This window comes from Xyrauchen texanus, chromosome 3 (genome assembly GCF_025860055.1).
Source record: "Xyrauchen texanus isolate HMW12.3.18 chromosome 3, RBS_HiC_50CHRs, whole genome shotgun sequence".
NCBI classification, from domain to species: Eukaryota; Metazoa; Chordata; class Actinopteri; order Cypriniformes; family Catostomidae; genus Xyrauchen; species Xyrauchen texanus.
Window position 1 is genome coordinate 3,329,492 of NC_068278.1, and position 25,821 is coordinate 3,355,312.

At 39.2% G+C, this 25,821-nt stretch overlaps 1 protein-coding gene across 2 annotated transcripts in view; it reads left to right on the plus strand.

The window, feature by feature from the left end:
* Window positions 1-21,255, plus strand: part of LOC127622251 (nucleus accumbens-associated protein 2-like) — a 51,988-nt gene extending 30,733 nt beyond the window's left edge. The window contains exons 1-6 of one of the 2 annotated variants that reach the window (XM_052096289.1): window positions 5,487-6,818; window positions 10,144-11,013; window positions 16,072-16,239; window positions 17,993-18,098; window positions 19,673-19,770; window positions 20,763-21,255. In XM_052096289.1, coding sequence (XP_051952249.1) covers window positions 10,194-11,013; window positions 16,072-16,239; window positions 17,993-18,098; window positions 19,673-19,770; window positions 20,763-21,250 — 1,680 coding nt within the window. In that variant the 5' untranslated portion in view covers window positions 5,487-6,818; window positions 10,144-10,193 and the 3' untranslated portion in view covers window positions 21,251-21,255. Of the gene's footprint in view, window positions 1-5,486; window positions 6,819-10,143; window positions 11,014-16,071; window positions 16,240-17,992; window positions 18,099-19,672; window positions 19,771-20,762 lie in introns of those variants that run through there. The other variant, XM_052096296.1, reaches the window with a different exon arrangement.
* Window positions 21,256-25,821: the final 4,566 nt, after the last annotated feature.

Sequence of the window (25,821 nt, forward strand, 5' to 3'; positions counted from 1 at the left end):
CAGTTTTCAGGGCCATTAAGGTGTTTTTTTGTTTTTTTGCATTGTGACATTATTTGTATAACAATGAATCACCCCTAACTCTTCTTGAGATGTTTGGCAGTGTTGATAGCTAGATTCTTTCTGAGTGAAAAGGTTCATGTAGCCTTCAAAACTCATAGACCATTTAAAACAAAAGATGAGAAAAGCTCACGCACAGAATGCCACTGTCTGGTAAGTTGTTTGTCTTGTGTTACTGTGGTCTGTCAGAGTGTGTTGATAACTTTACCTGTGACTCTGAAACTATATGATATATTACTGAAGCAGATGTGGACCGTCAGTATCTGTGCCAGAGACAAATACCAGCCGAACAAAAGCACTGTGTTCTTAAAAACTGAAATCTTCTGTGTTGATGTAGTTAGAAAATGATGTGTAGATGTGACATGAATAAAATATTTATTTATTAATTTAATTCATCACAATTAATCACATATAGACATTTTCACTGAAAAAAGGCCCCAAATAAAAATTATACAATATATAATAAGCGGCAGACAGGCACTTTTGATGTGTCTTTCTGTGGTTGCATCGTATTTCACTGGTTTTCAGCATCTCTAGCCATAAACGCCATACTTTTAGGATACAATGTCAAGTTAAATGTAGTTTGAAACTTTAAAAACCACAGCTCGAGATCACTCCATTGTCTTTGACCAGCTGTTGGTTTGTTGCTTGTACAGCTAGAGCTGCGTTTAGTGCCCCATGCTGACTTACACTCACAACAAGTTATGCTTGAATTGCTACCTCCATGTTTTTGTAAGGAAAATTATATATATATATAAACTCAGCAAAAAAAAAAAAATGTCTCTTTTTCAGGACACTGTATTTTAAAGATAATTTTGTAAAAATCCAAATAACTTTGCAGATCTTTATTTTAAAGGGTTTAAACAAAGTTTTCCATGCTTGTTCAATGAACCATAAACAATTAATGAACATGCACCTGTGGAACGGTTGTTAAGACAGTAACAGCTTACAGACGGGAGGCAATTAATGTCACAGTTATAAAAACTTAGGACACTAAAGAGACCTTTCTACTGACTCTACTGAAAAACACCAAAAGAAAGATGCCCAGGGTCCTGCTCATCTGCAGAAATGTGCCTTAGGAATGCTGCATGGAGGCAGATGTGGCCAGGGCAATAAACTGCAATGTCCGTACTCTGCGACGCCTGAGACAACGCTACAGGGAGACAGGAAGGACAGCTGATCGTCCTCGCAGTGACAGACCACGTGTAACAACACCTGCACAGGATCGGTACATCCAAAAATCACACCTGCAGGACAGGTACAGGATGGCGACAATAACTGCCCGAGTTACACCAGGAATGCCCAATCTCTCCATCAGTGCTCAGACTGTCCGCAAAAGGTTGAGAGAGGCTGGACTGAGGGCTTGACGGCCTGTTGTAAGGCAGGTCCTTAACAGACATCACCGGCAACAACGTCGCCTATGGGCACAAATCCACCTTTGCTGGACCAGACAGGACTGGCAAAAATTGCTCTTCACTGACAAGTCTCACCAGGGGTGATGGTTGGACTCGTGTTTATCGTCAAAGGAGTGAGCGTTACACCGAGGCCTGTACTCTGGAGCAGGATCGATTCGGATGTGGAGGGTCCGTCAGGGTCTGTGGCGGTGTGTCACAGCATCATCGGACTGAGCTTGTCATTGCAGACCATCTCAATACTGTGTGTTACAGGGAAGACATCCTCCTCCCTCATGTGGTACTCTTCCTTCAGTCTCATCCTGACATGACCCTCCAGCATGACAATGCCGCCAGCCATACTGCTCGTTCTGTGTGTGATTTCCTGCAAGACAAGAATGTCAGTGTTTGGCCAGAGAAGAGCCCGGATCTCAATCCCATTGAGCACGTCTGAGACCTGTTGGATCGGAGGGTGAGGGCAAGGGCCATTCCCCCCAGAAATGTCTAGGAACTTGCAAGTGTCTTGGTGGAAGAGTGGGGTAACATCTCACAGCAAGAACTGGTAAATCTGGTGCAGTCCATGAGGAGATGCTCTGCAGAACTTAATGCAGCTGGTGCCACACCAGATACTGACTGTTATTTTTGATTTTGACATTATTCCATTTCTGTTAGTCACATGTCTGTGAAACTTGTTCAGTTTATGTCTTAGTTGTTGAATCTTTTTATGTTCATACCAATATTTACACATGTTAAATTTACTGAAAATAAACGTAAAATAAACATTTCTTTTTTTGCTGAGTTTATATATATATATATATATATATATATATATATATACAGGTATATACACACATTTATTTTAAGAATGTGAAATGTCAGGATAATTGTTCTTTCATCACATCCCCAGTGGTCAGACATTTTCATACAGTTTGTTAGTATTTGGTAGCATTGCCTTTAAATTGTTTAACTTGGGTCAAATGTTTTGGGGATCCTTCCACAAGCTTCTCTCAATAAGTTGCTGTAATTTTGTCCCATTCCTCCAGACAGAACTGGTGTAACTGAGTCAGGTTTGTAGGCCTCCTTGCTCACACACTCTTTTTCAGTTCTGACCACAAATTTTCTATCAGATTGAGGTCAGGGCTTTGTGATGGCCACTCCAATACCTTGATTTTGTTGTCCTTTTGCCACAACTTTGGAGGTATGCTTGGGGTCATTGTCCATTTGGAAGACCCATTTGTGACCAAGCTTTAACTTCATGGCTGATGTCTTGAGATGTTGCTTCAGTATATCCACATAATTTTCCTTCCTCATGATGCCATCTAGTTTGTGAAGTGCACCAGTCTCACCTGCAGCAAAGTACCTCACATGATGCTGCACCCTCATGCTTCACCGTTGGGATGGTGTTCTTCAGCTTGCAAGCCTCACCCATTTTACTCCAAACATAACAATGGTCATTATGGCCAAACAGTTTTTGTTTCATTAGACCAGAGGACATCTATCCAAGTAGTAAGATATTTGTCCACCGTGTGCACATGCAAACTGTTGTCTGGCTTTTTTATGGCAGTTTTGGAGCAGTGGCTTCTTCCTTGCTGAGCAGTCTTTCAGGTTATGCCGATATAGGACTCATTTTAATGTGGATATAGATACTCGTCTACCTGTTTCCTCCAGCATCTTCACAAGGTCCTTTGATGTTGTTCTGGGATTGATTTGGACTTTTTGCACCAAACTACATTAATCTACATTAATCACTAAGAGACAGAATGCATCTCCTTCCTGACTGGTGTGATGGCTACATGGTCCCATGGTGTTTATACTTGTGTACTATTTTTTGTACAGATGAACTTGCTACCTTCAGGCATGTGGAAATTGCTCCCAAGTATGAACCAGACACATTTTCTGAGGTCTTGGCTGATTTCTTTTGATTTTCCCATGATGTCAAGCAAAGAGTCAATGAGTTTGAAGGTAGGCCTTAAAATATACCCACATCCTCTAATTCAGTACACCTTCAATCAGAAGCTAATTGTCTAAAGGCTTGACATCATTTTCTGGAATTTTTCAAGCTGCTTAAAGGCACAGTTAATTTACTGTATGTAAATTCTGACCCACTGGAATTGTGATATAGTCAACTAAAGTGAAACAATCTGTCTGTAAACAATTGTTGGAAAAATTACTCATCATGCAAAACTATAGTTTACTTATAGTTTTGTGGAGTGGTAAAAAAATTAGTTTTAATGACATTAACCTAAGTGTATGTAATCGACAATAATTATAATGATGTAATAATTATACATAGTTATCTTTAAATATTAAAAAATGTGTGTATATGTATATATATATATATATATATATATATATATATATATATATATATATATATATATATATATATATATATATATATAAAAATATTCAGATAATTAAAAAGCATTACATTCTTGTGGCAAAAGAGTTCATCATTGATAAGACAACACAAAAAGCAGCTTTAGAATTCAATGTATTGTTTACTACCATATTATTGATCCTAAGTCAATCATTGACATACAGTTCACAGCAATCCATTTCTCAAGTGCATCAGTTGGAGATTTATTATGAGGGCTTGTTTAAGAGCCCGTCAATCTACACCTGCAACAGACGTGCTTGTGTAGCGTCTCGGGTGTGTTGTGTCATATACATACATTTTTAGGTCACTGTGTCAAGATAAATATAGTTTAATACTCAATCTTTAAACACATCTTGAGATCCCTTAGTTCGAATTTCCACTCCATCAAGTATTTTGAACGCAAGAATGTAACAAATGTTTGTGTTATGGATGGTTGTTTTCTTCACTGTATAAACTGTGTGTTGCCCCACAGCTGACATTTCAATTACTGCCCTCTGGAGTAAACAGATGGTACTACAAGCTTGCATTTCTCAGGAATCTACCTTATTACGGTCCGGGGGCTTTGCGATTAATTGCATAATTTTTTTTAAAGCATTATATTTTATAAAATGAATCGCATGGAATTAACACGTAAATAGACAGCCATAATATATAAATATATATATATATATATATATTGCATAAAGTAAATTAATCCTATATAAGCACCATTAGATCTTTTTACATTGTGACTTTATTTTCATGACAATTAAGCATATTTTCATTCTCATTATTGTTATGTGTTTTACTTCTACATTTTTTGTTCTCATTCTATAAGGTGATTCTTATTAGACTCTCAATACTGTAGTACAATTCACAATTTTTTTAAATGGCATACAAAAAATACTACCGATGGATAAATACTGAGATGTATGATATATTCCTAAAAAATGAATTAGTGTCTTGAGAATAATGTCACAATGCAAAGAGTCTTAATGGTCCTAAAAATATATATTTTTTCATTCTTTTTGATTTTGAGGTGAACCTTATGACCTGGGCATATTCTTGACAGGTTTCATGAGATGTGTGTGTGTGTGTGTGTATGTGTATGTGAGAGTGTGTGTGTGTGTGTGTGTGTGTGTGTGTGTGTGTGTGTGTGTGTGATGAAGTTGTCATGCTGCAGTTGCTTTTTCTGGTGTCCTTAAATGACTTTCCCCTGTCTCACACCCCTCCCCCATCTCTCTCTGTCTGTAACTGTAGCTCGTGTCTCTGCGACCTATAGATGCAGCATTGATCTAACACACACACAAGCTTTCTGCCTGCAACACTCACTCTGACACAGCTGCACTCACTCATTTACACCAGAAAGACACACTAGAGTTTTACTCAGTACATTTTGTATTATATATATATATATATATATATATATTTTTTTTTTTAAATATGGTTAGTTGATCTGAATTTGTTGTTTTGTCATTTGTATTTAACAATTCAGTTGTTTGTCATGCCAATAAAGTACAGTACAACTGAAAACTGAAATGTAGAGACACTGACAGAAAGATAAAGATTTAACCATCTTTATTGAGAAAACAATTTCAGACAAATACAGAAGAAAAAGAGAAGAAAATGAACTCTTGTTACTTTGTAGGTTTTTCTGATTCACAAAAATGTTTGCATGTATCATCTAGTCATCGATGAGTTTGAAAAAGTTGTATTTTTTGTGAAACTTTTATAGATGGAAATTACATCTGAGATATGTTTTGTTTCGATTGACTCAGTGATGAGAAACAGTTGTAAATGCCACCTAGGGCTGCATGGAGGTGTTTGTTTGCACCTAAAAACTGGGGTTATTTTTGGACCATCCTGCCAAATTTTGTGTCTCTAGGTTTTACGGTTAACTTATGGTTTTTGGTAAATGGTCTGCACTTATATAGCGCCTTTTTAACCTTACGGTATTCAAAGCGCTTTACACTGCGACACATTCACCCATTCATACACACACATTCATACACCAATGACGGCAGAGCTGCCATACAAGGTGCTAACCTGCCATTGGGAGCAACTTGGGGTTCAGTGTCTTACCCAAGGACACTTCGTCATGTGGAGTCATGTGGGCTGGGAATCTAACCGCCAACCCTGCGATTAGTGGCCGACCCGCTCTACCAACTGAGCCAGTTGCTGCCCCCTGCCTAGACACTTTAAGGGCAGAAGTAGAAGAATAAAATCAGTACAAATACAACCTTTTGGTCTTGGACCCCTAAAAATAATCTAAAATATGCAATATTACACTCAAAGTCATGCTGTTGTACTGAATATAAACGGGTAATCATAGCCGTACTGATTTTCAGTACAACAGAACGATTGTGAGTGTGAAATAGGTTCTACGACTGAGAAGTTCATATCGAGGAACTGTCATTTTAGACACAATATTCTGCTTACAATATACTGTAGTTCCAAACAAAGCCAAAGTATATTTTTATCAAATAAAATGTTCTTATCTATAACACATATTTGGTCTGCTGCCTCACTGTCCACTTGTCTTCTATGTCAGCAACATGAAAAGGATCCTTATAAGAGAGTGATTTGGAACCCTCTTCATAGGTAGCAACTCTACGCAACATTCAAGTAGCATTACTCATGTGCAGCATATTTGAAACTCGTCTTCAACTAATTTCAATACAGTTGAAGCAAGAGAAAACGCCTGATCTATTCCAAATCTCTCTCCAATCCATAATGAGCAAATTCAGTTCTTAATCTTCCACAATCAGACCAGCTTGCGTGTGTGTGTGTGTGTGTGTGTGTGTGTGTGTGTGTGTGTGTGTGTGTGTGTGTGTGTGTGTGTGTGTGTGAGTGAGTGAGAGACACAGACAGACAGACAGAGGGAGTGAGGAGTGAAGGAGGCGGCTGTATTTCAGTTGATGTTCCTGGAAATGGACTGAAGCGTTTCTCAACAGTGGAACTTCTCCATGTGTTCATGTGTGGAGCAAGTGTGAACAGTGTGACTCATGAAGGTTTGTGTAATGAGTGTGTTTTTATCTGATGAACGGTCTAAGCTCAAATGTGTTTGTCAGTCTTCAGTATTTCTTTACTAGTGGTTAACCTATTGGGGTTTTTCAATAGCCGATGCAGATACAGATAATACTTATTTATCATTACTAACCCTAAACTTAACCCAAGTTGGCATATAAATACCAAACTTACTGCAAGAAAAAGCAGTAAGTTTGGTATTTATATGCTTATAATTTGAATAGATAACTGAGGTCGTTCCGGTAGTAAATAAAAAATGATTATTATAATTATTATTAACCTCGTTACATTTCAAATGTTTTGGGGTGGAGTGTTACAGATTGAAGGTCATTGCTATAGCAAATATCATTGGTCTACACCACGTTATTATTTGTCAGTGCATTTATTACAAGGACAATCCCCCCGGAGCAACCTGGAGTTAAGTGTCTTGCTCAAGGACACAATGGTGGTGTCTGTGGGGATCGAACCAGTGACCTTCTGATTAACGGTTATGTGCTTTAGCCCACTACACCACCACCATCCTGCAAAATTTGGTGTCTCTGCACTTATATAGTGCCATTTTAACCTTCCAAAACGCTTTACACTGTGACACATTCACCCATTCCTGTGATAGGACAATATTTTCCTGTAATAAACTAATCTTTATGTATTAACACAGTTGAACATTACATTTACATTACATTTATTCATTTGGCAGACACTTTTATCCAAAGTGACTTACAAAAGAGGAAAACATAAGCGAATCATCTTAAGGACGCCTTAAGAATAGTATTCAAAGCAGATTAAAGTCATCGGAAGAGGGTGCAGTGGCCCTTTTGGAGTTGGCCATCGGACAATGATGAGCTGCCTGGAACAACATTTCCCAATGGCTTGTAGGTTCTAACAACTGTATTGTATCTTCTTTTGTCTGAGTCTCATGTGTCACTCAATACATCTGATAGTTTATAATTGAGAAATACAGATATGTGAGGGCCAAGTCTTGCTCTTAAAAGAGCACCTTGAAGCGCTGTTGCTGCTCTGCCCACAGATCCATGAGGGCCTGGTGTTGAGCCTGGTGGATGGTGGCAAGAGATCAGAACACTTCCTCCAGTAACAAAGACGACTCCATAGCCGCGTACCTTCCTCCTTATCTCGGGTTTTGGCACCAGTGTAGCAGAAGTTCGTATTTGGGTCAAAAGGAGGAAGCAGAACATGGCGATTAAACTCAGGAATGTCACTTTTTGTATTAACAGAAAATAAACACATCCACTTAAAGCGCAATGGTGAAGCTTCAATTCTAACACAGAAACAGATTCTCAGCCAGGCTCTCTCTACCTTTCGGTGAACTGGGATCTTCTTTTATTTCCCCTGACTCACACTGTGAACATGGAAATTAGTTACAAGTCATCTCAGGTGTATGTCCTTATCGCTCTCCCTCTCCCCAGATGGGCGCTTGACTATGCCCTCACCTCCACATACTGCTCTTTAGAATCTACATTTACATAAAGTATAGTATGCATGTAGTAGTGTGATGTCTAATTGTGTATCAATGAATGTTTGTACTTTGTGTAATAGTTGTGTACAGGTCCCACGATTGTCAAATGAATGTCAAAAGTGTGATCTCATATATATATATATATTTACTAAAAATTTAGTATATAATATATATATTGCCCTGCTGTTAAGCCAATCGTCAAATGTTTTTAGTAAATTTTTACCCACACTATTTTAAGGAGCCTGTGAAATACACAAACCTGATGCAGAAATAGTGAAAAGGTGTATTTTCATCTGTTTCCCTGCCAAACCCCTGTTCAATTCCTCTAACTAGCTTGGTTACGTGCCCGCATGCTTGAATTTTTACATTTCCAACAAGGAGGAATAACGGCTAATTCGCTTTTGTGTTCAAGGCATTTTACGCATGAATACTTCCATCTAATTTATCAGTTGGATGTGGAGAAAATACCTGGAGTTTATTCATTTTCATTAATGCAGACATTTTTCAAAGATATCTTGGGATGTACAGCACGAATGAGTGCTCTTTTTTTATTTATTTTTATTGTATTGTGATCTTTTATTCACTTGTTTCTCATACATCTGTATTGGACTTGCACAACGGCTTCAGCCTGGTTGTAAGCAAAGACCGTTTTTGGGCTGGTTATGTCTTAATTTGTCAGATAGATCATCGTTCGGTTCTCAAGTCAGTGGAAAAGTGGGTCAGCATTGAGAACGGTTCTCAGTTTCCCCAGTATCTGGCACTGACATGAGCAGCATGTGTGTATATTAGCATGAATATGTGTGTGTGGCTGTAAACTAAAGCCGATTGGCTATTTCTGTAAAATGGGATGAGCTGTTCAACAGTTCCTACCCCCACTTCCTGTTTCAGAAGGAAATAAGTCAAAACACCAAATAGAACTGCACTCGTCAAGGCACTTCACTGCGACTTTAAGGGTTAAAATGCTATGCGTTTCTCTCTTGAGAATTAAAGGCTGTTGAATAATTTATGCTAAAAATACAAAATATCAGTACATGACCTTTAAACAACCAGTTGCTTCCTGCTGAACACAGTGGTATAATGGTGTTCTTTAGAGACCCAACAAATCGCACCATCACAATAAACCCAATATTAAAGAACCTATGGCTGATTATCGGTTACTATGTGTGAGTACGAAAACTCTGAAAAAAGTTTAGTTTTGTGGATTTTAGCATTTTTATTTGTTACAGTATATACACTAACCAGCCACTTTATAAGGTACACCTGTACATGTACGTATTCATCCGACTATCTAATCAGCCAATCATGTGGGAGCAGTGTAGTGTATAAAATCATGCATATATGGGTCAGGAGTTTCAGTTAAAGTTCACATCAACCATTAGAATGGGGAAAAAAATTTGATCTCAGTAATTTAGACCATGGCATGATTGTTGGTGCCAGATGGGCTGGTTTGAGTATTTCTGTAACTGCTGATCTCCTGGGTTGGGATGGTTGATGTCAATTGAAGCTTCCGACCCATATCTGCATGTTTTTATACATAACACTTCTGCCACAAGATTGGCCGATTAGATAATCGCATGAATAAGTAGATTTACAGGTGTACCTAATAATGTGGCCGGTGAGTGTATATATTAAGTAATAACAGATTTGTATTGAAAGAGTTGCAACAGATGATTTTGTATTGTGTAAGAAATAGCTGATGTGAATCTATGGAGGGAATCTTGAAATGTTGTGGATGACTCTCTCTAGTCTGAACTGAATTTCACTTTAGATTGACTGATTTGCTAATGATCATCACCAATCACCAGCTGTCATATTTTGTTTTCAATCTCTCTCAGATGACCACTCGCTGGCTCAGTTGACGGTGTGTTTGTGAAAGCAGGCCACTATGTCCCAGATGCTTCAAGTGGAGATCCCAAACTTCGGCAGCACGGTGCTGAGCTCGCTGAATGAGCAGCGCATACTGGGGCAGTACTGTGACGTCTCCATCCTGGTCAAAGGTCAAGCCTTCAAAGCTCATCGCGCAGTACTGGCAGCGAGCAGCCTATATTTCCGTGACTTATTCAGCAGCAGCACTAAAGCGCAGTTCGAACTGCCCTCGTCTGTGACGCCGGCATGTTTCCAGCAGATCCTCAGCTTCTGCTACACGGGCAAGCTTACCATGGCGGCCAGCGAGCAGCTTGTGTTGATGTACACTGCTGGTTACCTGCAGATCCAGCACATCGTGGAGCGCGGCATGGACCTGATGTTCAAAGCCAACTCGCCGCACTGCGACTCGGCCACTGCCGCCATGGATGATCTAGGCTCGGAGCCGCAGAGTCCCAGTAACAACTCGGGCTCGGTGTTGGGACCACAGGGCTGGTCGCCCTTGCTGCAAGGCCAGACACGCAGAATAAAGCTGGAGGTATCCGATCCGCTGCTTAGCCTCCAGAACATCAGTGGTGGTAAAAAACCCTCAAACGGCGAAAGTGGCCGTTCAACACGGGGCGGCTCGCTGTTCTATGCCGGATCCGTGGGGGTATTTCAACCTGGGGCCGTGCTTTATCCTGTGGCCCCTGGAGAGCGCTCCAGTCCGGGAGCATCCAGCCTGCCGACCACCGACAGTCCGACGTCATACCAGAACGAGGATGAGGAGCTTGAGGAGGAGCCCTTCGACACTGATGACGCCTACAGTCAGCTGTGTGGCCGCTCCTCTAACCCTTACGCAAGTAAATTCGAGTTTATATTAATTTTAAGGGAAAACTCGCCAAAAAAAGTTGTATTCTGTCAGTGTTTCCTCAACCTGAAACCAATTATAGCAATATATGAAATAAAAATTCCTGATATCAACAATTGAATTACAAATAACATTTACATGTTAGATTCATGTTAGAATGGATTTCAGAGATCAATAAATTGGAGGAGAGTTACATATATTAAAGGTAATTTAAAAGGCTTCTTCTTACACGTTACAATCTCATTATAGATATCTGAAATCAACATTGCAATTAGTGAAAACCAAATAATTGATATAAAAAAATTTCATTTTTTACACGTTTCAATTGTTGATATCAGGAATGGACATTTGTACTAGTAATGTTATAAGAAATTCTACATTTTATATATATAATTTGAAAGTGCAAATCCAAATTTGGGGTCACAAGACACGGTTTTCTTTTTTAAAAAAAAAATATTTTATCCCCTTTTCTCCCAATTTGGAATGCTAAATTCCCTCTACTTAGTAGGTCCTCGTGGTTGTGCAGTTACTCACCTCAATCCGGGTGGTGGTGGACTCTTGGCTGCCTTCGCTTCTAAAGCCATTTTTTGTATTGTCTTATCAAGGCTTACTTAACTCCTCAATAATGTCATGCATTTTAATTATCTGAATATTATTTTTTTTAGAATATATTTATATATATATGGAATGGTGGTGGCATAGTGGACTAAAAAGCACTAAACTGTTAAGCAGAAGGTCACTGGTTTGATCCCCACAGCCACCACCATTGTGTCCTTGAGTAAGACACTTAACTCCAGGTTGCTCCGGGGGGATTGTCCCTGTAATAAGTGCACTGTAAGTCACTTCTGATAAAAGCGTCTGCCAAATGCAGAAATGTATATATATATATATTATTTGTAATTATTTAAATATAACTATTTATAATTTTTATTATCATTATATATTGAATTATTTTTATTTGAGGGGCTTTCACAGCAAATATTAATATATGTAATTAATTGTGATTAATTTGATTAATTAATTGGCACACCATGTAATTAATTTGTTTACAAATTTTAAAAGATCGACAGCCCTAAAATATTTTTATATATTTGCATTTTAAGCAGCAGTGAATGACTAGTGAAATTCTTCTTGTGATAATGCAGTTACAGATATCAATACCAATCTTTCTACTAGTTGAAATTCCATTTTTGATATCAAGAATACAGTATGTATTTCTGAGCGCAATGGCATAATAGTTTGTATCAAGAATTAACATTTTTACAACACGCAGCATAGTTGTAGCGGGAAGACTCACAGCTGTACATTATCGCACCATTAGCTATGTTACTCCTAGCCACTCATGCGTCAGCCATCGCTTTATAAGCCTGCTCACAATCTATCACATTGCTGTTTCAGTGTGCCAACACGACACGCCCCCTGCCTCCTATCTCAGGCAGGATATGACGATTCCAAGGACAACTTCTTTGGACCAGCAGATGGGGCTTACACCAAAGAGAGACATTACATTTCTGTTTTTTATATTCATCAAATAAATTGTCATATTTTACTCAAGCCTTCGAGTCTTCCTGATAGAAATGTAATTACTGATATTAAAAATGAGCACTTTAGAGAATCACTAGTAGTAATTCCGTTCCCATTATCAAGAATTAGCAGTTTGGGTCAGTGAGTATTGACGCTGACTATCACCCCTGGAGTCGTGACTTTGAATCCTAGAGTCACATGGGGTAACCTCCTCATGCTTGCTATTAGTGGTTCTCGCTCTCAATGGGTTGTGTGGATCGTAACTGAGACTTGTACTCCGCCACCCGGATTTAGGGGAGTCACTATGCCACAACGAGAACCTACTAAGTAGTGGGAATTGGGCATTCCAAATCATAATAATTTAGCAGTGTAACTAGTAAAAATGTAATTATTGAAAAACCTAAAGAAGAAAAAAAAGTGATATGGTTTGGAAAGACATGAGGGTGAATACATGACTACAGAATTCTCATTCTCATCCCTTTAACTTTTCTATTTGCTCTGTTGTTCTGTCGCGTGTCTTTGATGTGACATTTGAAATATCTTGAATGACAAGCAAATGATTGTGAGATTATTTGTGTTTATACTGTACAGCGTGTATGTACGAGTGACTGGGAGAATCATTCATGAGCCAGAGAGCTGTCATAAGCACAAGCTGTTAGTACTTGTAATAATTAGTTTATGATACATAATTGAAGACAGCAAAGAAGTGTTCATTAGGGTTTAGGGGTTGTGTTGGGTTTAGGGGTTGTGTTGGGTTTAGGGGTTGTGTTGGGTTTAGAGGTTGTGTTGGGTTTAGGGGTTGTGTTGGATTTAGGGGTTGTGTTGGGTTTAGGGGTTGTGTTGGGTTTAGGGGATGTGTTGGGTTTAGGGAATGTGTTGGGTTTAGGGAATGTGTTGGGTTTAGGGGTTGTGTTGGGTTTAGGGGTTGTGTTGGGTTTAGGGGATGTGTTGGGTTTAGGGAATGTGTTGGGTTTAGGGAATGTGTTGGGTTTATGGGTTGTGTTGGGTTTAGGGGTTGTGTTGGGTTTAGGGGTTGTGTTGGGTTTAGGGGTTGTGTGAGGTTTAGGGGTTGTGTTGGGTTTAGGGGTTGTGTTGGGTTTAGGGGTTGTGTTGGGTTTAGGGGTTGTGTGAGGTTTAGGGGTTGTGTTGGGTTTAGGGGATGTGTTAGGTTTAGGGGTTGTGTTGGGTTTAGAGGTTGTGTTGGTTTAGGGGATGTGTTGGGTTTAGGGGTTGTGTTGGATTTAGGGGTTGTGTGGGGTTTAGGGGTTGTGTTGGGTTTAGAGGTTGTGTTGGGTTTAGGGGTTGTGTTGGGTTTAGAGGTTGTGTGGGGTTTAGGGGTTGTGTTGTGTTTAGGGGTTGTGTTGTGTTGGGTTTAGAGGTTGTGTTGTGTTTAGGGGTTGTGTTGTGTTGGGTTTAGGGGTTGTGTTGTGTTTAGGGGTTGTGTTGGGTTTAGGGGTTGTGTTGGGTTGGGTTTAGGGGTTGTGTGAGGTTTAGAGGTTGTGTTGGGTTTAGAGGTTGTGTTGGGTTTAGGGGCTGTGTGCGGTTTAGGGGTTGTGTGCGGTTTAGGGGTTGTGTTGGGTTTAGGGGTTGTGTGAGGTTTAGGGGTTGTGTTGGGTTTAGGGGCTGTGTGCGGTTTAGGGGTTGTGTTGGGTTTAGGGGTTGTGTTGGGTTTAGGGCTTGTGTTAGGTTTAGGGGTTGTGTTGGGTTTAGGGGTTGTGTTGGGTTTAGAGGTTGTGTTGGGTTTAGGGGTTGTGTGAGGTTTAGGGTTTGTGTTGGGTTTAGGGGATGTGTTGGGTTTAGGGGCTGTGTGTGGTTTAGGGGTTGTGTTGGGTTTAGGGGTTGTGTGAGGTTTAGGGGTTGTGTTGGGTTTAGAGGTTGTGTGGGGTTTAGGGGTTGTGTTGGGTTTAGGGGTTGTGATGGGTTTAGGGCTTGTGTTAGGTTTAGGGGTTGTGTTGGGTTTAGGGGATGTGTTCGGTTTAGGGGATGTGTGAGATTTAGGGGTTGGGTTTAGGGGTTGTGTTGGGTTTAGGGGTTGTGTTGGGTTTAGGGGGTGTGTTGAGTTTCGGGGATATGTGAGATTTAGGGGTTGGGTTTAGGGGGTGTGTTGGGTTTAGGGGTTGTGTTGGGTTTAGGGGATGTGTTGGGTTTAGGGGATGTGTGAGATTTAGGGGTTGGGTTTAGGGGTTGTGTTGGGTTTAGGGGGTGTGTTGGGTTTAGAGGGTGTGTTGGGTTTAGAGGTTGTGTTGGGTTTAGGGTTTGTGTTAGGTTTAGAGGTTGTGTTAGGTTTAGGGGTTGTGTTGGGTTTAGGGGGGTGTGTTGGGTTTAGGGGGTGTGTTGTGTTAGGTTTAGGGGTTGTGTTGGGTTTAGGGGGGTGTGTTGGGTTTAGGGGGTGTGTTGGGTTTAGCGGGGTGTTGGGTTTAGGGGTTGTGTTGGGTTTAGGGGGTGTTGGGTTTAGGGGGTGTGTTGGGTTTAGGGGGTGTGTTGTGTTAGGTTTAGGGGTTGTGTTGGGTTTAGGGGGGTGTGTTGGGTTTAGGGGGTGTGTTGGGTTTAGCGGGGGGTGTTGGGTTTAGGGGGTGTGTTGGGTTTACAGAACTATACGTGCGTGCGTGTGTTTGTGTGTGTGTGCAATTTAAGTACTGAAGGACAAATAGAAGCAGAAGTTTTATATCAGTCATGTCACTGCAGTATTTATTGAATTGTGTACATTTAGATGCAGCTACTATAAACTGAAGTAAGTGTTTGTGCAGCTATTCTCTTCTTCAATACAAATGTGCCATTTAAAAAAAAAACACACACACACAAAAAACACACACACACAAATAAAAACACAATCAACACATTAGGAACCATGATGCATGTGACTATTGAAGGGGTCTCATCATAATTGTATTTAATCGTTTCACCAAAGTCCTCTTTTAATGTTAACCAAAGTGTCATGCATGCATAATTTTATTATTTAGGTGTTTATGATTATTCTCCACCTTCTCGCTCCCTACAATTATACAGGTTGTTTTGCAACTGTAACTTTAAGACTTCTATAAGTAAATGACATCTGCTGTGATTGGCTGGCCTCTTCATAAGTCAAATGCTTTGCTGTGGTCACACACGAGCTGCAGGTTTGAGTTCAATATCATCCTTCAGTAGCAGCCAGTTTGAGCAGCTGCATTACATTGAGACAGATTCGTAAAGCAATCTGTGCTGAAATGATATAGAATAGTAATAATACGATCTGTCTTCGTCCTTATTACCTCATTGAGACTGGATGGGAAAAGTTTCTAATCACTGAATAAGGCATCATTGATATATAAATGTGGGTGATCGTGTGTTGATGACGTCAGAAAGTTGTAGAAGTTCAGAGCAAGTCGTTTTTGCAGTTTAGTTTGAAGAAATGTTTTTTTTTCACTGGACAATACTTTTGAAGTTCTGAAAGTTACAGTATGCAATACAATAACTATACAGTATCAGACAGAACAGGCTAGTCCTCGTTCACTGTAGATGTTATGAAAATATCTCTCTCTATTCACAGTCACTGAGAAGCCCGAGATGCCGCTGGCGCTGGAGAACCGTTCCTGTGTTCTGATTCGTCGGGATCTGGTGGCGCTGCCTGCCAGCCTAATCAGTCAGATCGGTTATCGATGCCACCCAAAACTCTACACGGAGGGAGATCCGGGGGAGAAACTAGAACTAGTAGGAGGTATATGAAGCTGACTAGTACAAGTCATAATCATTTTTACAACAAGAGATCTTTGTCACCCCTTCAATTATTAAAAATGATACATCATCTTTAAAAGGATATTTTAGGTAAAATACAACATTTGCTCGAGTTTAAAAAGCAAAACTTCATTTTGTATCTATGTGGTGGAGCATTCGCACTTCAAATGAATAAATTATGGGGAGTCACGTGACGCAATGCAGGTTGGATGTGTGAACGTGCGAGCTCTGCGCACTTTGCTAGTTTTAACTGTATTAATGACATAAACCAATGGGACTCGATACACTCTGTTCCATAACTGTTCTAAGAAGATAATATGTCAAAGAATTCAAAAACCTCGGGATCTGGAGACTTTAAAAGATACTCAATCTGACACCTCCGAGAAGGCCTCGTACCAGGGAGTCGATTTGTTCAGAGAAATTAGGGAAATTCTGCGAGAAATGTTGAAGATGTCAGCAATACTGATGAAAGTTGTTGTTGACTTGGATGATCTTGCTGTAATACGTCGATCGATCACTGCCATGGAGACAGAATTTTCTGAGGTGGTTACAATAGTAGGGGATGTCAAGAAACAGATTGATTATCTGGAGTCATTGGAAAGGGAATTATCTGCTATCCCGCTAGCAACCAATATCGATTTGGAGCATGTCTGGAAGAAATTGGAGGACATGGAGAACAGTAGCCAGTGGAATAATGTCCGAATCGTCAGAATTCCTGAAGCTGAAGAGGGTCAGGATATGGTGAAATTCCTGGACGTGCTCTTTCCGAATCAGCTCGACATAACTGGCCATAAGTTGGAAATTGCACAAGCTCACAGGGTTCCGGCTCGTCGGTCCACTGAGGGAGACAGGCCCCGATCAATTCTGGCCAAATTTCTGAGATCATCCAATAAAGATCTTTTGTTACACAAGGCGACGAATAAAGGAAGTCTTTCTTGAAGAACCACAGCATTTTCTTGTTCCCAGACTTTGTGAATTCAGCAAGAGCGAGACGTGATCGATTCAAGGAATGCAAGAAACTTTTACATCAACGGAAGGTCGCTTTTGTACTGATGTAGTGCAAGATGGAGACACAACCCATATTTATTTGGTGGCTTGTTAAGATCCAAGAATTTTGGTTTAAGGTTCAGAGTTTCATGTGTGACGTATTGGACACTCAAATTTCATTTTGCCCCAGAATCTGTATTGTAGGCGATGAGGCGGTCATCAATAAAGGAAATAAACACATAAAAAATTGGGTCCTAACCAGTGTTATGATCGCCAGACAAATAGTTTTAAGGGGAAGTCAGCTGGAGTGCCCCCATTTCAGGAGTAGTGCACGGAGATGGGGAGGGTGGCGGCTTTAAAGGAAGTATCATCTAGATGGCTGGGGAACTTAGAACTTAGCCAACTATTTGACGTTCTTGGAGGGCTGTTGGCGAGGGGCAGTGGAGATAGAGGTTTAGTTATAATTGTGTGTGATTATTATATTGGGGGGCATATACTCATATGTGACCACAAGAATGTTTGTTGAGGGTCAGGGTGGGATTGGGGATTGACAGGGTGGGAGGTAATAGTGGGGGTTAAATGTTGATTCTGTGTATATATGTTTTGCTTTTTTGAAAGTGTATGAATCAATCAAAAATGTTAATCACAAAATCAATGAATAAATCAGTGGAGTCTTAAACTCTCTGGCTATAAACACAGATGAGGTGGTGATAGTTGTATTTGAAGAGTATTTTGTGTGTTTTTGTTAGGTACAGGTGTGTTAATGACCCGAGGTCAGCTGATGAACTGTCACCTGTGTGCTGGTATCAAACACAAGGTGCTGCTCAGGAGACTGTTAGCTACCTTCTTCGACAGGTTTGTCACATTTAAACAAACAAATTGCCCTTTTTAGGAAGCCCCGCCTTAAAAACCATACTGAGCTGTCATTTATTTATGATTCAGGTCATAGTATTGGTGATAGCAACTAAAGACGTCACAGTACCAAACTAAGTAACAGTTGTTCACTAATGACTAATGTAATAACAATCACATGAGGCTTCTCTCCTTTCAGTGACTATGATACTGTAAATGTTTCTCTCCATTCTTATTCACAGTGTCCACAATTTGTAATCACATATAACGTCCATTACATTTTACCACTCTGTTTAGCAGAAAATTACACTGTTCATGGAAATATCCAATTATTTCCTATGCAACTTCCTGTAAAGTCTGTCTAGGTAATTCTCATGAAACCTGTCAAGAAAATGTCCTCATATTTAACCCTAAATCAATGCATATATAATAAATAAATACATTCTATTTTAAAGAAATAAAGTAAATGAAACCTACATTCAGGACCAGTAAGATTCCATTGTGGCATTATTTTCAGGACATTTAAGCACATTTTATGAAGACATATAACTTTTACTATTGCCGTTATTTTAAATGAGGATTCTCATTACCGTAAGACATCATGAAGTTTTGCTTTTACTATTCCCATTGTTTTAAATGAGCATGCTCATTACCGTAAGACATCCAAACACTATATTTGTACTATTCTAATTGTTTTAAACAATGATTCTTATTACCGTTTCTTGTTCGGACACTTTACTTTTACTATTCTCATTGTTTTAAATGAGGATTCTCATTACCGTTACACATCCAGATGTTTTACTTTTACTATTCCCATTGTTTTAAATGAGGATTCTCATTACCTTAACTGATCCCAACGTTTTACTTGAACTATTCCCAGTGTTTAAAACAAGGATCATCTTTACCGTAATGCATCCTGACATTTTACTTGTATTATTCTATTGTTTTAAATGAGGATTCCCATTACTGCTACACATTCGATCACTTTACTTTTAGTATTCCCTTTGTTTAAAATGAGGATTAAGCATCCAGATACTTTACTTTTGCTATTCCATACTTTTATGATGAGTGTCATTAACAGTATTTTTTTACACTGTTAAAGTAAAAAAGAGGCTGTTGTTCAATTCTATTTTTATTCAAATCAGCAAAAATAAAAGGCAGAACCAAGGGAGTGCTACAATTATAGATCAAATCTTTTTAAGTATTACAATGTAACTTTTTTCACATTGCATTAATAAGGACATCATAATGACCATCTTTTATTAATTGTGTTAATGACATTTAACGTGTAAAATGTGCGTAACTGTAAATGTAAAAATCATAATGACCTTAAAAATAGACTATGCCTTTCTCTCTTTTTTTGGAGTAAAATAGGACCATTTACTTGACAGGTTTCATGAGAATCACTTATCTGACACTTATCTGAAGGGTCAGTTCACCATTTAACAGCTGTCTGTGTAACTCCTGCTGATTGATCATGTTATCTGAAGTTCTTTTGATATTGAATATCAGTAGATATGTTTCTGATGGCTTTGGTCTCCACTGTGCCGTCTGCTGGCTGTTTGTTGAATCTGCAGGAACACATTAGCTAACAGCTGTGGGACGGGCATTCGATCTTCAACCAGTGACCCGAGCCGAAAACCACTGGACAGTCGAGTCCTGAATGCTGTCAAACGTATGTAATGCTTTATATATGATGTGAATAATGTTAGAAATGGACACTCATTATAATCAATCAGTGTATGTGAAGCACTTCAAAGTAAACATTCAATTAACATGAACTATTGTTCATGTTCATAACGGTGTTATTGTGAATGATTAATCGTGTGTATTTCTGTGCAAACTGTATAACCTACGCCATGCGGGCTATTGGATTGTGTGAATCAGTAGTCAACTTTCTATTACGTTGTAGTTTTAAGATACTGTTGAAAAATGCAGCTTGTCTAAAATCAAAGACTACATTTTTTTCTGTTCAAAAATTCAAACATATGACACATTATGGAAGTAAATGCCATGTCATGTCTTTAAAGCAACCGTTCACCCCAAATTGAAAATGCTTTAATTATTTCCTCACCCTACATCAAGTTCATTCTAACTAGATACGTCAAGCTCAAATATGGACAAAAACACCATCAAATTATTATTATAGTGTCATAAAAGTAGTCCATATGACTTTTGTGCATACAGTAGTCATACAATAATTTTGTGTGAGGAACATACACAAATTGAAGTTGTTATTAACTGAAAATCTTCTCCGCCTCAACTATCAAATAAAACGACATTGACGTCAAACCTGATGCGACACATTTGATTTGAGATATCAGCGGAGGGGAAGATAAGTAGTTAATAAAGACTTGAATTTCAGTCTGTTTCTCATAAAAAACTATTGAACGACTTCTAAAGACTCGAAATATAGCGCACAGGTCACATGGGCCACTTTTATGATACTTTTCTTGTCTTTTCTTTTTGAAATGTCTCCTTTTGTGTTTCACAGAAGAAGAAAACATAATAGCATACAAGTTTGACACAATATGAGGGTGATTAAACGACTATCCTGGGTGAACTGTCCCTTTAAATTTGGATTTGCCAGGAATATTTGTCATGGAAATAGCACTGCTTCACTTTTCAGCTTTTAAAACTGTTTAATGAGTCTCTTTGTCTGTTCAGTCTACTGTCAGAACTTCGCACCTAATTTTAAGGAAAGTGAGATGAACGTCATCGCAGCTGACATGTGCACGAATGCGCGCCGCGTACGCAAACGCTGGCTGCCCAAAATCAAGTCCATGTTGCCTGATGGTATGGAGGTGCATCAGGGCTCTTCTGTGCCCGCGGGTGTGGGTCTAGGCATGAGCGGGGTCCCACTGGGCATTCCCCTGCCCTTTGACAACCTGCTGCCCGCTGGTCTGACCCTGGAACAGCGGCTATACGCCGAGCGCAAAGAAACAATGAGAACTTGCGTACCGCTGGACGAAGGTGACCCGGAGCCCCTACACGAAGAGGAGCCTGATGAGGAGGAGGAAACTCAGACTGACAGCCCCGATGGGACATCAGGGACGGCTCCTGTCATTCCCAAAACCAAGGGCGGGGTCAGTGTGACCACGCATACTGATAGGCAGCAGAAGGAGGAGTTTGAGGAGGGCCTAAACGGGCAGTAATTGGTTAGCTCCGCTCTCTAGACTCAAGACACGCCCCTTCAGTTCACATAACCATGTGTATACACACTGAAGAGAGTGCGGATTACTGGAACGGCAAACACACACAGGCATCTCGCATGAAAATCTTTTGTTTCAGTTAACTGCTCCAAACCAGTGACATTAACATGTTTAGTGAATCAAATCATTCGAGCAGTGACGCAAACGTTGGCCACATGCTCGAGAACGGCGGTCATGTGGTGTTGTGATGAAATGATGCCAGTGGCACACACAGCGGGTGACCTTCCTTGTGAAACTCAATCTAACACTTTTGCATGTTCTGTTCTTCAGAGCACTTTGGCACAAATTTAGCACTAGAGTGAATCTCAACAAAACCTGCCTAGGGTCACATTTCACCCCAAAATCAAGAGAGAAAAGACCAACTGTATTGCATTGTGCCATTATTTTACATTTCAATTGTAAGGAATATGTCTTGAGGGTGGGGGGTGTTTAATTGTCTGGCAAATAATAGCACAATGCAAAAATCCAAACAAATGTTTATTTCTGTCTTTTGATTTTGGGTTCAAATATAGCATGTTCTTGAGAAATGTTCTGAGAAATAACCTAAGGCATATGAAAAAGAATTCAATAAAAATCAAAGTGAAATGATACATTTCACAAACGTTAACTGACATATTTCTTACTCAAGTGATTGCTTTTATTACAGTTGATTTGATCAATTGTTTTGAATGTTATCTTCTTTTGTCTTGTTTACAAAGTTTGACTGTATATTTCATATATTCCCTTCTCAAATCATAATGCCTGTGTGTGTTTGAGTATCTAAACACTGACACACACATACACATGTGACTTTACCTGTAAACACATTTATGAGGTGATGAACACCTGCTGAAGCAATGAGCGCTCACTTAAACCGCTTGCATGCAAATTCAGAATCAGCATCCCCCAAATTAAAACTGCTACTTTAACTGTAAGATTGTTTGACGTACACCGAGTGAGTTTTTCACTATATTTCTGAACTGTAAATTGTCTCATAATGAAACTGGTATGAAATACTTTGCTGGCTTTATACATTTGCACTTAATGACTTAAAGGAGCGGCTCAGATCGACTGTACAAACTGACTGGAGAACTGTGCTGTGTCCTTCCCTCTGATTGGCCGATGGTTCTGGTGAAGACTGTTGTTTTGAGAGTGTTGCAAAGTTGCACAGCGACACGAGAGCGATGTCGTCCTTCTGTTGGTGTTTCTTTTCACAATTCATGCCACGATTGTGTTGTTTTCTTTGCCGTGTGCTTCTGTGCCCTGAATGTTGTTACATCACTTATGATGCACTAGATAGTGTACACTAACAGAGCAAAGCCTCCCAAAGTCTTATTGTGTATTTTGTGACAAGTCTTAAAGGTGAGAAAAGATGTGGCATGATTGCACACTTCGGTGGTTGAGAAACATGTTGTGTGTTCCAGAACACAGTTTCACTACTATGTAATTGCACTATTGGGTGAATCTCACAAAACACCGTCACGGGTCACGTGTCATCATAAAAACTAAAGAAATGCATTCAAATTATATTCTGCATAAAGTAAATGATGCCTTCTTGCAGGACAACCCACTAAAACCTCATTACTATAATGTGACAGGATGATTTCTTTTCAATAGTGATCCGCATTCGATTCGCATTACTGTAATAATAATAATAATAAAGTCTTTTTTACTGAATTACATTTAAAAAATATTGTAATGTGCTACAGAACAAATGATGTAAAACATGATTTATAAATACTTTAACATTTAAATCATATTTCATTGTATATCGTAATGAGTCATTGAATTATTTTTCTGCATTACACTTTTCAAAAACAAATCATAAAGTTACTAAAAAGGTCTCTTCTGAAGCAAAATACTGTATTTGATTTTATTCTGGGGTGAAATATGATGTTCTTGACAGGCAATTATTTTTTGCATTACATAAAAAAAAATACAAAATGATACAAATCTAAATGATTCTAAAATAGGCTTCATTTTCTTTAAACAAAGCATTTCATTTATATTTAACTTAATTTTTTTGTGACCTGGACATGTTCTTGACAGATTTCATGAGATTTTATGACACACACACACACACACACAAAAAAACTCAAATAAAATGTTATTTTCAATGAAAGTGGGAATAGTAAGAATATATTTACAGTCATGCAGCACATACACAATACTGTAAGTGTCAGAATCTTCAGGTGTGACACGCTGTCACAGTTGTTGTAGAAGATCTGGAAATTTAAATGATTTAATTGTGTAAAGAATTACATCCAGTTCCACTAATTTGGCCCTAATGTATTTTAAGAGTGTTTTGTGGGTTAAATTGCCTAATTAATGCCATGTACATTTGGTTCTAGTGACATTTGTTCATGTTGATGTCTAATATTAACATGAAAGAACACTTGATTGGTGCTGTTTTAAGAACATCTGGAAGGTTTTAACGGCTCAATATTGAACACCGGTCTAATTGTATTAATTGGAGCATCATTATTTAATTGAACTTTGATATGAGGCCTAATCAAAAATCTTTTCAGTCTAATAATGATGGCAAAAATATAATTGCAGTTTATGGGGAGAAATCGCCTGTTTTGATTCATGATGATTATGGTAATGTTTGATTTGGTGATTTTTTTTGTGTGTTATTGAGTTTAAAGAACTTGTGCCTTACTGTAACTACTGATCTCATGTACCACAACTGTACAAAAATATTGAAATTTGTATGCAATTGCTTGTTGTTTATCACAAATTTAGTTTGAACTTTCTTTTTTAATAACTTCAACACGCCTGACGATTCTGACAATAACTGACAAATGTGCTGTTGAGCACGACTCGTTAAACTCGTTGTTTTGACAATACTCATATATTTATTGTTTATGCAGTTTGTGATTTTGAGGGATTGCGATACATTTCTAAAGGTAGAAACTGTTGCCCAACATTCAGATGTGCAAATATATACTGATGAACTAATATCAGCAAGGCCAGTTCTCACACTCGTATTTCAAGCACATCTTTTATATCTTTGCTTATGTACACATAACTCCACACAGACATTTTTACAGATGTGCACGTGTCCAACCTTCTATTTTGTTTATTTTTGAATCTAGGTGGATCTGAATTTATGCAGAATGAGGAAGCTGTGTGTTGTATAGTAATATTGATGTCCAAATGTATTGAACATGCACATTTATTCTGTGTTCTGTTTCAATTGTAGAAGCTTCTTTAATCAGGCCAAATATCAGCTCTAATATATAATGGAAATGTTTTTACACAAGTGTCGTGTGTGTGTGTGTGTGTGTGTGTGTGTGTGTGTGTGTGTGTGTGTGAGTGTAAGAGTGAGTGAGTAATTAATTGTGTGTGAGTGTGTGCAGTTTGTGTGTTTATGTGTGTGTGTGTGTATGCAGTTTGTGTGTGTGAGAGTGAGTGAGTAATTGAGTGTGTGTGTGAGCGTGCAGTTTGTGTGTTTATGTGTGTGTGTGTGTGTGTGTATGTGTGTGTGAAAGTGAGTAATCGAGTGTGTGTGAGTGCGTGCAGTTGTGTGTGTGTGTGTGTGTGCAGTTTGTGTGTGTGAGAGTGAGTAATTGAGTGTGTGTGAGTGCATGCAGTTGTGTGTTTGTGTGTGTGTGTGTGTGTGTGTGCAGTTTGTGTGAGTGTGTGCAGTTTGTGTGAGTGTGTGTGTGTGTGTGTGCAGTTTGTGAGTGTGTGTGTGTGTGCAGTTTGTGTGAGTGTGTGTGTGTGTGTGTGTGTGTGCAGTTTGTGTGTGTGTGTGTGCAGTTTGTGTGAGTGTGTGTGTGCAGTTTGTGTGTTTGTGCAGTTTGTGTGAGTGTGAGAGTGAGTGAGTAATTGAGTGTGTGTGAGTGTGTGTGTGTGTGTGTGTGCAGTTTGTGTGAGAGTGAGTGAGTAATTGAGTGTGTGTGAGTGTGTGCAGTTTGTGTGAGAGTGAGTAATTGAGTGTGTGTGACTGTGTGTGTGTGTGTGTGTGTGTGTGCAGTTTGCGTGAGAGTGAGTGAGTAATTGAGTGTGTGTGAGTGCGTGCAGTTTGTGTGTTTATGTATGTATGTGTGTGTGTGTGTGTGTGTGTGTGTGCAGTTTGTTTTTGTGCGTGTGTAGTTTGTGTGTCTGTGTAGATTGTGTGTGTGCGCATGTGTTTGAGTGTAGATTGTGTGGGTTTGTGTGAGTGTAGTTTGTGTGTGTTTGTGTGTGTGTACATGCATTTTGTGTGTGTGTTGATTGTGTGAGTTTGTGTGAGTGTAGTTTGTGTGTGTGTACATGCAGTTTGTGTGTGTGTGTTTGTGTGAGTGTAGTGTGTATGTGCATTTTGTGTGTGTGTGAGTGTAGTTTGTGTGTGTGTGTGTGAGTGTAGTGTGTGTGTGTGTGTGTGTGTGTGTGTGTGTGTGTGTGAGGGGCACTGTGCATGTAATGTTGAGAATGATTGAACAGCTCTGACCCAAATTCTGTATCTGAATATGAAATGCAAATTTGAAACTCTGATCATTTTTTTAGTAAATGATTTAGTAATTTAGGAGTTAGTAATTTTGAAGTTT